Here is a 12,616-nt window from a genome sequence, read left to right as displayed (position 1 = left end):
AACACACTCACGAACATAGATAGGCGATGACAACCAATTGTGAAATGAAAAACTTACTCTCGTAATTTTCCACCTTTGAGAGAATTAGGCTGCTCTGCGATGGTCTCCTTTACACTGCAGAAAATAAATTTAGTTGATTTAGTGTCTCAACCAGAGAGATTGAATACTGACATTGAAAAGATTACAAAGTTGAATCAGCCAAATCAATAACAGCTATTTATCAGAACCCAAGAATGGGAACCATACTAAGCCTCAAAAGAATGTAGATTCAAGTAAAAAAACTGCAAGTATCAATAGCATCAAGTCCTACAAGATCATGTAAGAGATTATATGCAGGAATTACCTATGTGCCATCATATAGTATTTTTCATTGCTTTCCAAGTAATGCTGCATGCAAAATTAAACGTATAAGAAAATCAGGAAATGACATAGACGAGCATAGAACAGCAGCATGTGGCTAGCAATATGTAAATTTAACCATATAAGACAATTTCTGAACGAACCTTAGCCTGGTCTGTTTCATCCTCATCACCAAAGTTAATTTCATCCTCCTCAACCACACCTGAGTTTCTATTGTCACCCATGTCAGCCTCAAATTTTTTCGCAGTTGACTTAGCCTGCTTTAATCTGGATCCAAGCTTTTGGAGGTACTTTTCCGTCTCTTTTAGTAGTTGTTTAACACGATCCGACTTAGCATCCTACAAGCAGTGTGAAAGCATTTATCAGGATAAGCGGAACAAATTGCCGCCCTGAGAGAGAAAATAGACATGCCATACCTGAACCATTCTAAGGTATCCCTCAACATCATTGATCTTCAGTAAATTAATCTTCTCACGCTGAATCCTGTCAATCTTCTCACGATGTATCCGTTCTTTCCTTTTATGGAACTCTTTCACATACTTATTGAAACCTTTCCAACGTTCCCTCTTCATTTTGAATATATCTTCCAATCTTTCCCTGGAGTTCAGAATAACAAAGAAAACAAAATACAAAAATCAGAAAAGAAGTCATTAGTCCTTTACTGTTAAAGGAGCAAAGTCATATGATTAACCTTAAGGATGAAAGTAACTGCATACCTATGAACCTCAACCTCACTGAAAAATTCCTTCTGTCTCTCACGAATTCTCTTTTGACGCTCTTCCTTCATTCTTTGTTCATATCTTTCAAATTGCTTTGATTTCCTCCCAATTCTGTGCTTCTTGATAGATTTTAAGCGCTCCATATCAGTTGCTATTGGCTTGAAAAAATCGTTGAGAATTTCACTGTCAAGAGATTGTCACAAGGTCACAAGAATTGTACACATATTATAGAAATATATGTTTGTGCATATTACTTTTGTGCTCGTTTGTGTATACATTTTCTAACCTTGTTCCAGAATTTAAAGTGGTGGGTCGAGGATCTGGGTTATATTTATGTATAAATCACTCATTACGTGCATGTCCATGCCGATACCATTATTGCACAAGGCTAGAGGCTGAAGATTTTGTCAAGTGGATTCTGTTGTTGAGTCACCACATTGTTTGTGGAGGCCGTCATTTCAGCTTTACCTAGTTTAGTTTTAGTTATTTCCTTTGTTTTGGGTTTACATGCCCGACATACAAACTCATGCACAATCTCTTAGATGCTCCATGATCTAATGTTTGGTTTGGGCAAGCGTTCCAAATTAATATTTCGAGAGACTAATTTTTTCCTAATTAATTATCATATTGTTTGGGCACTTATTTGATTTATTAAATGTTACGAATTAATGTTTAAAATATGGAAATTTGGTTTGCCTGACCAATGGTAAATGTTAGGTGCCAATCACGTCTAAGGGCTAATTTGGGACGTGACATCTAAAGTAGTTTAAGATATAGAAATTATCTTTTGGGGGTGATTTTTATATAATTTTATTGTGAAAACAAACATCTGAACACACATCAATTCTCTTATCGCTTCAAAATAAATGATTTCAGTTTCCTTATTTTTTTACAGAAAGACTATATATGATAAAGAAGACTTCTTTTATCGAACAGGAATCATAATACGTATAATTTCTACAGATTTTAAACTGTACGTTATCATCTTAGTAAGGTTAGTCGTACTCGTTGGTAACTAGCTAAATAGTTACTCCAACATTCAAGTAATATACTTAAGATTTTGATTTTAACCAGTACGTGCTTATTTAAAGACCTCCAAAACCACATTAGTGTTGAGGTACTTACGTGTATTCTATTCACAAAAGGACGGTCAAATAAATTATATAAAGAAAAAGGGCATCCCGGTGCACTAAAGCTTGCGCATAGCGTAGGGTCCGGCCGTCCGGGGAAGGGGCCGACCACAAGGGTCGAATAAATTATACATGTTATAATATTCATAATTACATAATACTCACAATATGCAATACTCTTCATTATCCACCTTATAAAGTATTTTACACTGAGAGCGTAAACGGTATGAAAATGAATCCAATACCAAATTGGAAAAAGTATACCAGAAAATTAAATACTTGTATTTGAAAAAAGTTGAAACTGAACATGGGAAGTACTGTAAAGTTTTTATTATGTTTGTTTGTATAGTAACATTTTCATTGATTTCACTCTTCTTTGATCATATATTTACTGCTTTGCCTCTCTTGATTTGACCCAACAAACTTATTTGGCCATCGTTCTTATATCATGCTAACATAATTGTACTTTAGAAAAGTGCAAAAAGAGTTGTGCAAAGCATCTCAAAATTTGGCAAATGCTACAAAGTGGCATAGATGCAACAAAATCTCAAAGAGAATTATAACATATTATAGAAGAGGAAACGAATTTGCAAAATGACTTCGTCGAAAAACAGGTGTCTACTAGGGAAGGAAAAATTAGAAATCAAGGCAGTACTAAAATACAACAACCACAACATACCCAGTGTAATCCCACAAAGTGGGATCTAGGGAGGGTAGAATGCACAGAGTCCGTACCGCTACCTAAAGAGGTCAGAGAGGCTGTAAACCACTTGCAGTACTAACAATGTGGAATATATATATATACAGAATTTGCAGATAATTCAAAGCTAACCACAAAAATTTCAAATTTGTTGACTATGTGACACCCTTCCTAGAAAATATGATATCCATTAGTGGAGGCATAATTAGAAAATTAGACAGTAAGAACAATGTGGAATACATCAAGTCATCTAACTATGCACAAAAAGTAAGTTAACCAAGACTGATCACCTCCGTATACGACGCTGCAGCTCCAGCAATTGAAGCTTTTTCAGCTCAATGACGCTTTTCGTTTTTGCAGAGATGTCCTTAGAGGAGCTCACAGATTCCTGCCACATAAATGAAGACGAGTATTTATCACAAAGCAAGCAATGAAACTTGACAGGGATGTAAGAGTCATTATCACATAAATCAGGTCGTACATTAAAGATGCTTATAATAGTTACTCATGTGTATCACACGCTGGAAGAGTATACCATCAAATGGTTTGTGTTGATTTGTTAGCTTAATTAGAGAATCTTGTTGATTAGCTTAATTATAGGAGAATGAATATGTTAGTCCAATGTAGTTATTGTATTGATTCTCTTTCTTTAATTAGTCATAGGACTCAATGTATAAGTACCCAATTCTCCTGGGATGTAGACAACAACAACAACAACAAACCCACTGTATTCCCATGGGATGTAGAATTATCCAAAAATACAAGAAATCTAACAACAACAACAAACCCACTGTATTCCCATGGGATGTAGAATTATCCAAAAATACAAGAAATCATCTTCTCAAAAACTTTGGTTCTAATGCATCAAAACAGCTTATGCAAAGTTTAGCGAAATCATAAAGTAAGTCATAGACACACATAGGATCCATAAAGAATACACCAATGCAACATTAAAGTCATAGATTCCAGCTTCAATTCGCTTATTATCTTGGCAGATTGATCAAGATGTCACTCAACGGATTGGGGTAGGGTGGATGAAATGGAGTCTCGCCTCCAGAATCTTGTGTGACAAAAAGGTACCTCCTAAACTTAAAGGCGAGTTATACAAAGTGATGGTTAGACCGGTTTTGTTGTATGGGGCGGAATGTTGGCCTGTTAAGAAGCCCCACATCCAGAAGATAAAGGTGGCAGAGTTGAGAATGCTTCGGTGGATGTGTGGGTCTACTAGGAAAGATAGGATTAGAAATGAGGTTATTCGAGATAAGTTGGGAGTGGCTTCGGTAGAATCCAAGATGAGGGAATCGAGGTTGAGATGGGTCGGTCATGTTATGGGGAGGGGCACGGATGCCCCAATGAGGAAGTGTGAGAGGTTGGTTAGGGATGGTTTCAAAGGCAGAGGTAGACCGAAGATATATTGGAGAGAGATGATTAGACATGACATGGAGCAGCTCCAACTTACCGAGGACATGACCCTAGATAGGAAGTTGTGGAGGAGATGGATTAGGATAGAAGGCTAGTATGAGTTTAGGATGTTGTATCATTTGTTGTATTACTTGGTGTATCTTGTTTATGGTATTATTGGATGTGTTGATTTCTATTATATCTTGTCCTTTTACTATTCCTTGCCTGGATTGTTTTATTTTGGCCGGGAGTTTATCGGAACAGCCTCTATCTCTCATCTGAAGTAGTGGTATGGACTGCGTATACTTACCCTCCTCAGACCCCACTTGGTGGGAATATACTGGGTATGTTGTTGTTGCTGTAGTAGTGACATCATTTTGCGCTCATTATGCAGTTTAATTTACCAATTTGCAGCTAAGGTAGAAGAATGACCAACCAAACAGTTTTTGTTCATCTGCACGGACTAAACAGTTGGTAGTTGCTTTGACCATTTTAAAATGGAATTAAGAAACTATTGAGAATCTCTGGAATTACACTGAGGGAGATAAACAACTTTGGTTCTCAATGTGCAGTCTTTTCTGTTTAAATCCTCAGGAGGGCAACTTAATGGTTGGGATAATATCAACTCTAGTTTTGAGCAATTTTGGCACTTCAAATTTGTAGTGGGAAAAGGTTGTGCTCTTTCTCTTCTAACACAATCACTCTATGCAGTGTAACAAAAGAAACATGATGACACTAGAATGGTTAGAATAAAGCCTAAAATTGTTCCACATGAAGCTTGCATCCAATGTGTAGTCACTATTTACGCCATTCTTGTACTTAATGTGGGTAATATAATCTTTTCAGTTTTTGAAAAGATCTCATTGGTGAATCCTTACCATGTCCTATCTGTGCTTGTATACATCTCCTATTTATTTCTCTTTCTTTGGGGAGCATAATCAATGCCCAAAAGACCAATCAACATGGAAGTACAATATCCCAAACTTCCAAAGTAAAACATAAAGAACTCCTGAGCAAATGGCATAACACGAGAAGATTCAGAAAGTTTTATTGTTTTTTTTTGACACTGGTAACATTGGAAGTTTTATTGTTTTACTCAAAAAATGCACCAGCTAAATCACTAGTTTCATTGGCAAGGTAAGAGCCCCCCCACACATACACAAAAAAAGAGGTGCAGACACAGCTTGGTGGTTTTCGGTGAATTAATGCTCTAGTAAAGCCTAACATGAGGATTCAACGAGTCATGGACCAGCCAGTACATTAAATACCTTTTGAATAGATAAGTAAACAGGATTATTTAAAAAAAAAAATTGTGGTGTCCGGACCAACTTGTGGGCACTTCAACTAGTTCCACTGGGTACCTGCTACTTCCCACCAGCACAGGTTCAGGTAACTTTGTTCATCATGGCTTAAGACATATGGGAGGAAATCATCTAGTATTTTCACCTCCGCTAGAATTTGAACCTGAGACCTCATCAACACACTTCATTGACCAGCCAGTCACACCCTAGATAAGTAGATAAGATCTTATCTACTAAACTCTCATGAAGAAGCTAACATGGAATCACGTTCCACCAGAATTAACCCTTAGCAGTCCCGAATTTAATCAGTATCAACAAAGCTCACCACAAAATCCAGTCTACACAAAATTCTGACAAGAGCATTGAAGAAGGATTTTCAATAGCAAACCTTCAACTTCTCTGCACAGGCAGCAATTCTTTCTTCTGTTTTGTGCTGTTTTTCCGACCATTTCTGTTCACTAATACGTTTCCTTTTCTGTCGATCCAGAATCCATTTCTCCATCATTGTATGCCGTGGAGATGATAACCTATCCGTGGATGCTGAAATATTTTCATCCTCTTGATCTGTTTCTTGCACTGTAAATGGACTAGGTGCACAAATATTAGAACTTAATGTACAGATGTTAGAACAGTAACTAATCATACAAATATACATGCAAATATATATTATTATTATTATTATTTTATTTTTTTTTGGGGGGGTAATGATACGCATGCAAATATAATTATGTTTTGGTAAAGATATACATGCAAATATAAATATGTATGTACACTCAGCAAACTGGAAATCAATCCCATGGACAGGATGTGACCACGCCAAGCCATAATGGCAAAAGAAAGAAACAAAAAGAAAGGTGGAATCTGCATCTGTGCAAGTTATAGCAGAAAAAGTTGGTCTTTACTTAGATCTCCAAAGCTAAAACTAAGTTCCAAAAAAAAGGCGGAGGGAGGTGATCTTTCGTAAGGAAATAGATAAGAGGTATTATTTAGACCTTGAGACAGATTTTTCAGCATTATATTTGAATCCTTCACTTGCATTGTTGCAGGACTCTGATTAGTTACTCCAGGAACAGATTTCCACTGTTGCCTTAAGGGTAAACTAGGCAAGTTACTATCAGCATGTCGATTTCCTGGAGCATTGCTATCAACAAGATTTTGATTATCTTTCATTAGCGGGCCCGATACATGGGTATTGACAGTCATTTGCTTGCTTGTGCCCATAAAAGAGGAAACTTGGGGAAACATTCCAAACTGTTCAGTATTTGCAAGAGCATGCTCATGATTATAGGGAGGCAAGGATTTCGAATCAGTTGGAACTCCTCTAAGAGCCGATGCCTGTGATTCTGTGGCATCTTGGATAGGCACTTCAGCATCCTGAATCATTCTCATCTTTCTTTGAGGTCTCCTTTCGTCAGCATGCCCAGTCGGATCAAGTTGACCATTATCTTCCATCAAGTTTGTATTCTCAGCCTCCATTGACGAATTTGTTTCGGCAAGAACTCCAGAAGGCGTAGGGCCAGAAAAAAGCCTGTCAGTTTCACCAGCTCCTCCAACTGTCCGTGTGACTTCAGATGCACAGCCTTGGTCAGTAACCAGTTGCTCCCTTCCTTTATGGTCAACCAATTCTCTGCGATCTATGGAACATCAAATATTCATGACATGACAGATTATAAGACATTTTAATCAGCGCAAGAAAAAATAGTCAAGCAGCAGATACCTTCTTTGGGATAGACGTTTCCAAGTGCAATTTCAAGATGAGGCTTCTTTGGAATTAAACCATTCCTATAAGTGGGAAGATATTGAAAACTGTGGTAGCTGGAAGCAAAAAATTCTTTGCATAATGACTAGTGCTAAAATCTAACAGATCATCCTACATACCTAAAAGCCAGAAACACAAGACATTGTGCTCTAAGCTGTTTCAAATGATGTTCTTTGAAAGGCATGGCAGATACAGGAGCCTGAGCAGCACTAGGCAACTTCCCTGCATCTCTGATTGTTTCACTTCTAAGTACACTCTTCTCTGGGACATGGTTGGGCATGCCCCCCTGTTGACACAAACCAATTAAGGAAAAGATGAAGCACACAGAGCAAATGAATATTGCTGAAAAAGAAAACCAACTAAATACAACCAGAATTGTTTTCATTGAGTATAATAAATAACGGTATTTTCCAATTATATTGTCTTCATATGCCACTCTATGATGTCAGGGAACAGAGTCTGTATGCATAAGAATAAGTTGAGCACTAAATTACTTAAAAAAGGTGAATGCAAAATCAAATTAGTTTCCTTCATGCATGAACATAAATTGTAAAATTGAATAAATGAAAACAACAATTGAGCAGAAAAGCTAATGCAAGGCTTTGATTTAATACTGCAAATTCCCCAAAGGAAAAACATTAAATGAATTTAGAAAATGAGATATGCACTCATTTCCAAAAAAAAAGTATTTGTTTTATCCCGACACAACCCGTTATGAGGTTCAATGTATGTACCCATAAGAGATCCATGGTAACTTCTTGTCCAAAATCCACAATTCTACCATCATCTCCAAACATCATATAAACCAAATGATCAGAAAACTGATGATACGAAAAGACTGGCACCCTATTGACAATGTATATTATCGCGATTATAGCTAATTTCCTCCCCAAAATAAGCTTCAACAATTTTTTATGCAAAATCCATTAGAAATTGAATTTCAAAATGGGATATGTGAAATAATGTAGATAATTATGTTCTATTACATCCGCACTTATGCTAAGCAATGCTTGTGTTACTAAGACACCTTGATAGCTCCATGGGCCATGATGATGCTATAAAAGATGCTATAGAAGCCCTAAAAAGACCTTTGTCAAAGTCTCAAGCCCAGATTGTTGGGCTTCAATGTTAAATCAAGAAGATGCCTATGATAGAAGAAGAGCCCAGGAATTATGGTGAACCAAGTGCTACACATATTTCGTGATTCAAGTCCAAGCCCAAAAGGGAGAAGATGGGGCCCATATGGGTTTTGATTAAATTTGAAAACATTTCGTTATTTTTTTGGGGAGAATTTTTGGTATTATTTTTACATGTTTTTCTAGTCCTAGTTAGATTTTATTTATTATTTTCACAAAAGTAGACCCTAATCCCATGCTATTTGGGATAGTTTTATCCTAGTCCTGGTTAGATTATTTATTATTTTCATAAAAGTAGATTCCAATTCCATGCTATTTGAGATACTTTTTCCCCTATGGTGCTAGATTTTGTTATTTCTAAACACAACATTATTGTTAATTGAGAGTTTCTCTTCTTTGCACAAATGTGTGTGGCTACTTGGAATTTATCTAGTAACATTTTAACCCTATAAGAATGATTCTTTAGGAGGTAAAATTAATTCTTAACTTGATATCTTTGGCTTCTATTAAATTTAATTAAAGAAGGTAATAAGTTTTAGTGGCCTAGTGGTTCAAGAAGTGGGGTTGAGTACCAAGAGACCTAAGGTTCAATTTCCAACAGAGACAAACACTTGGTGATTTCTTCTCATCTGTTCTGGACAGAGTTACCTGGTACTTGTTGCTGGTAGGAGGTGGCAGGTATCCCGTGGAATTAGTTAAAGTGCGCGCAAGCTGGACCGGACACCACGGTTATAAAAAAAAAAAAGGGGTAATTAATCTTGTACTAACTGTTGTCTTGAATTTATACGAAATAGGGATTTAGATAACATTGATTTAAGTTTGTGAATTTACTCTTAGTATCATAATTAGTCTCAATCCACTAATTTTGAATACTAACATCAATTAGGGTTCTTAGCACTTAATCTCGAAATTGGGGATTTTATTCTCAAATTTCACCCACCTTTAATTCCTTATTTTTAATTTTAGTATTTTCGCTTCCGCATTATTTCTTGTTTATCCAAATAGCTCATTCTTATCACATCTCCTTTGCTTATGACCCAAGTTATTTTTACTATTCTTTACAACAACATACCCAATATAGTCCAACAAAGTGGGGTCCGAGGAGGATAACTGTACGCAGTCCATAACACTACCTCAGAGGTACGACAGAGAGGTCATTTCTGATAGACCCCGACTTTAAGTAGAAAAATATAAAGCAAAAATATTACCAAATGATACAAAACAATCCATTATGTTCCTAAAAACTGAGGAGAAATCTACAAGTAGATGACGCACTTAATAGAATATGAACTCAAGCCATTCTTGGATAGAAGATCGATGCTCCCCGACTTGAAAACCACAGAGGATTCTTCTACGATATTTATGAAGTTCGGGTTTTGGAGACTTCCCTTAATGCTCATGAAACACCTATAGAAAAGAATTTCATGCTTGATGCTAGTACTAAATCCATAGGAATTGAGCTTCATGCTTTTGTAGAACGAATTCATCTAAATCCAGGATGAACAATGCTCAAATTATTGAAGTGTCTCTTGTTTTCCATCAAATTATCCAAATGGCCCATATATGCAAATTGTGAATTTGTTAAGTCCGAATGCTACCACTCAAATCTACTATGTTCCTAAAAATTCAGAAGCCTACACATAGTAAAAGGTCCTTTGTTCTATGCAACCCAACTCAAGCAATAATTGGAAAAGTAGACCAAACATTCCCTAACTTGAAAATCCAAAGTATTGCTACAACTCCAAGAGACAAAACATTACTATTAGAATATAAGTAGGAATGGTAATAATATACAAAATCCTACTTGAAAAAGAATTGTAAAGTGGCGTCTATAAAGGGTCTCAATGTAATTATGTAGACTATTCAATAATATTTTTTTTCTTCATTTTTTCTCACATGGTACTAGAGCATTAATGAGAAACTTCAGAAAAGAAATCACAGTCCCCGTGCGTCAATTTTCGATGACTGATTTGTGTCACTTTGTTTGGGAAGTGTTGTGTGAAAACCAACACTACTATGAGGCTCAAAAATCTCAGGAGACCAGACCATACCCCGACAAAACAACAACAGCATACCCAGTGCATTCCCACAAAGTGGGGTCTGGGGAGGGTAAAGTGTTTGAAGTCCATACTACTACCTTAGATCAAGTAAAGAGGTTGTTTCCTAAATGAGCCCCGGCTCAGGACAGATTACAGTATAACAAACAAAAAACATAAAATGAGACAACAAAAATAGGATAACACACCGCTAGATAATAAAGTAAACAAGACATCCACAAGGTAATACTACAAACTATATATTCGAAATCATAGACAACACCGAAACAACACAAACAAGAAACTACAAGCATAGATACAAACAATGCACTTTTTTCTACTATTATGGACGTACTCCTACCCACTAACTCTCTACCCTAATCTGCGTCCTCCACACCTTCCTATCAAGGGTAATGTCCTCCACACTAAGAAAAATTCATCACACGCGCCGGCTTACAATGAGATTTTCTGGCCAGATACGCATCACGCGCCGGCTAGGGGTGTGCATCGGTCGGTTCGATTCGGTTTGGTTTTATATATTATCGATTCGGTTTATCGATTTTTGATTTTTAAATATGCTAAACCAATAAGATTTTTTTATCAGTTTTTAGTCCTTAATGGTTCAATTTTCGGTTTAATCGATAAGAAAATACTCATAAAATAAAAATAGTAGTAACTAACATGAAAAAAAACAAATCTTAGTTGCAACTTTAGTTTACAAGAATCTTCAAGTTTGAACTAAATGTTGTTAGGAGAAATTAAGAGTTTGTATAATTGAAATAATAGGTTTGTTAATTGGTAGAAATTAAAGAGAAATTAAGAGAAATATATAATAAATATATATATATTCTTATTGGGTTATCGGTTTACCAATAACCCAATAAGAAAAAATCGAACCGAACCAATAACCCAATAATTTTTTTTATAAATCTATTAAAAAACCGTTAACCCAATAACAATAAACCAATAACATTTTTATCGGTTCGATTTATCGGTCGGTTCGATTTTTGCACACCCCTAGCGCCGACGAGTGAGTTCTTTTTTGGATCTAATTTCTAAGTTTTCTTTTATTATCAGAGTCGTCCAATTATTTCGACCATATTCCTACAGTTTTTTTTCAATTCTGTTAGAGTTTCAACGACTTCGTAGCCTATTTTCCGTTGAGATTTCCAGTAAGATTTGAATTATCAAACACGCAAATCTTTGTTTCTTGCTGATTATAAGTCAAAATTAACAAGATGTCTTTTGGTTGTGATATTTTTTGCTCCAAAAATTATAGGAATTGGACGTTCGAACCCTATGATCACTTCTAAATCATTAATAGGAAGTTCAAATTATTTAGCTTGGGCTTCCTCAACTGGGTGCAAAGGTCAACGTGTCCAAAATCACTTAAAGATCAAGGCTGGCGTGGTAGATCAAAAAGGCAAAGTCTAGTGAGGAAGTTATGAAAGCCAAAGAACAATCAGAGAAGGTTGACGCTCAAATATGCAGCCTCTTGTGGCGATCTATTGGCTCCAAGTTGATGCCCCTATTTCGCCCATTCCAGACATGTTATTTAGTTAGGAAAAAGGCTCGTGCTTTATACACTAATGACATATCTCGATTTTATGATGTGATATCTCAAATGACCAATTTAAAGAAATAAGAATCCGATATGTCTACTTACTTAGGGCAGGTACAAGGAGTCAGGAAGGAATTTGAAACATGGATACCTGTCACTGCAGAGGTGGAAAAACAACAAGCACACAAACAGATGTTTTTTTTAGCTCTTACACTAGTTGAACTTTCTACTGACCATGATTCAGTATGTGATCAAATTTTAGCTAGTCCTATTGTTCATACAATTGAGGAGTTATTTTCATGTCTACTTGTCTTGTCGTGCCTCCCAGTCACAAAGTAATTTCATCGCCCACCGTTGACTCCTCTATTCTCGCACATCTCAAACCATAGAAAAACGAACATACCAACCTACGGAGAATCGGCGAGGAGGAAGTCGTTCTAGAAAATCTCGATCTAAGTGTAGTTAGTATCATAAGCTTGGACACACTCAAGATATGTCATATTTTGCATGGTC

The 12,616-nt window shown here is 36.3% G+C and overlaps 1 protein-coding gene across 6 annotated transcripts in view; it reads right to left on the bottom strand.

Annotated features, from left to right (window-relative positions):
- Positions 1-12,616, bottom strand: part of LOC107847250 (chromatin structure-remodeling complex protein SYD) — a 61,094-nt gene that overhangs the window by 26,638 nt on the left and 21,840 nt on the right. For all 6 annotated transcript variants that reach the window (XR_007046915.1, XR_007046916.1, XM_047399081.1 and 3 more), the window contains exons 7-16: positions 7,490-7,656; positions 7,329-7,393; positions 6,604-7,245; positions 6,000-6,187; positions 3,200-3,297; positions 1,077-1,262; positions 777-957; positions 504-698; positions 344-387; positions 58-114 (exon numbers count right to left, since the gene is read on the bottom strand). Coding sequence is in view for 4 of the 6 variants with exons in the window: in XM_047399081.1 (XP_047255037.1) it covers positions 58-114; positions 344-387; positions 504-698; positions 777-957; positions 1,077-1,262; positions 3,200-3,297; positions 6,000-6,187; positions 6,604-7,245; positions 7,329-7,393; positions 7,490-7,656 (1,823 nt within the window). In the remaining 2 variants the exon portion in view is untranslated. The remainder of the gene's footprint in view (positions 1-57; positions 115-343; positions 388-503; positions 699-776; positions 958-1,076; positions 1,263-3,199; positions 3,298-5,999; positions 6,188-6,603; positions 7,246-7,328; positions 7,394-7,489; positions 7,657-12,616) is intronic.

This window comes from Capsicum annuum, chromosome 11 (assembly GCF_002878395.1).
Source record: "Capsicum annuum cultivar UCD-10X-F1 chromosome 11, UCD10Xv1.1, whole genome shotgun sequence".
Lineage (NCBI taxonomy): Eukaryota > Viridiplantae > Streptophyta > Magnoliopsida > Solanales > Solanaceae > Capsicum > Capsicum annuum.
The sequence above is the reverse complement of the archived record's forward strand: the minus strand, read 5'-3'. Positions and strand labels throughout refer to the sequence as shown.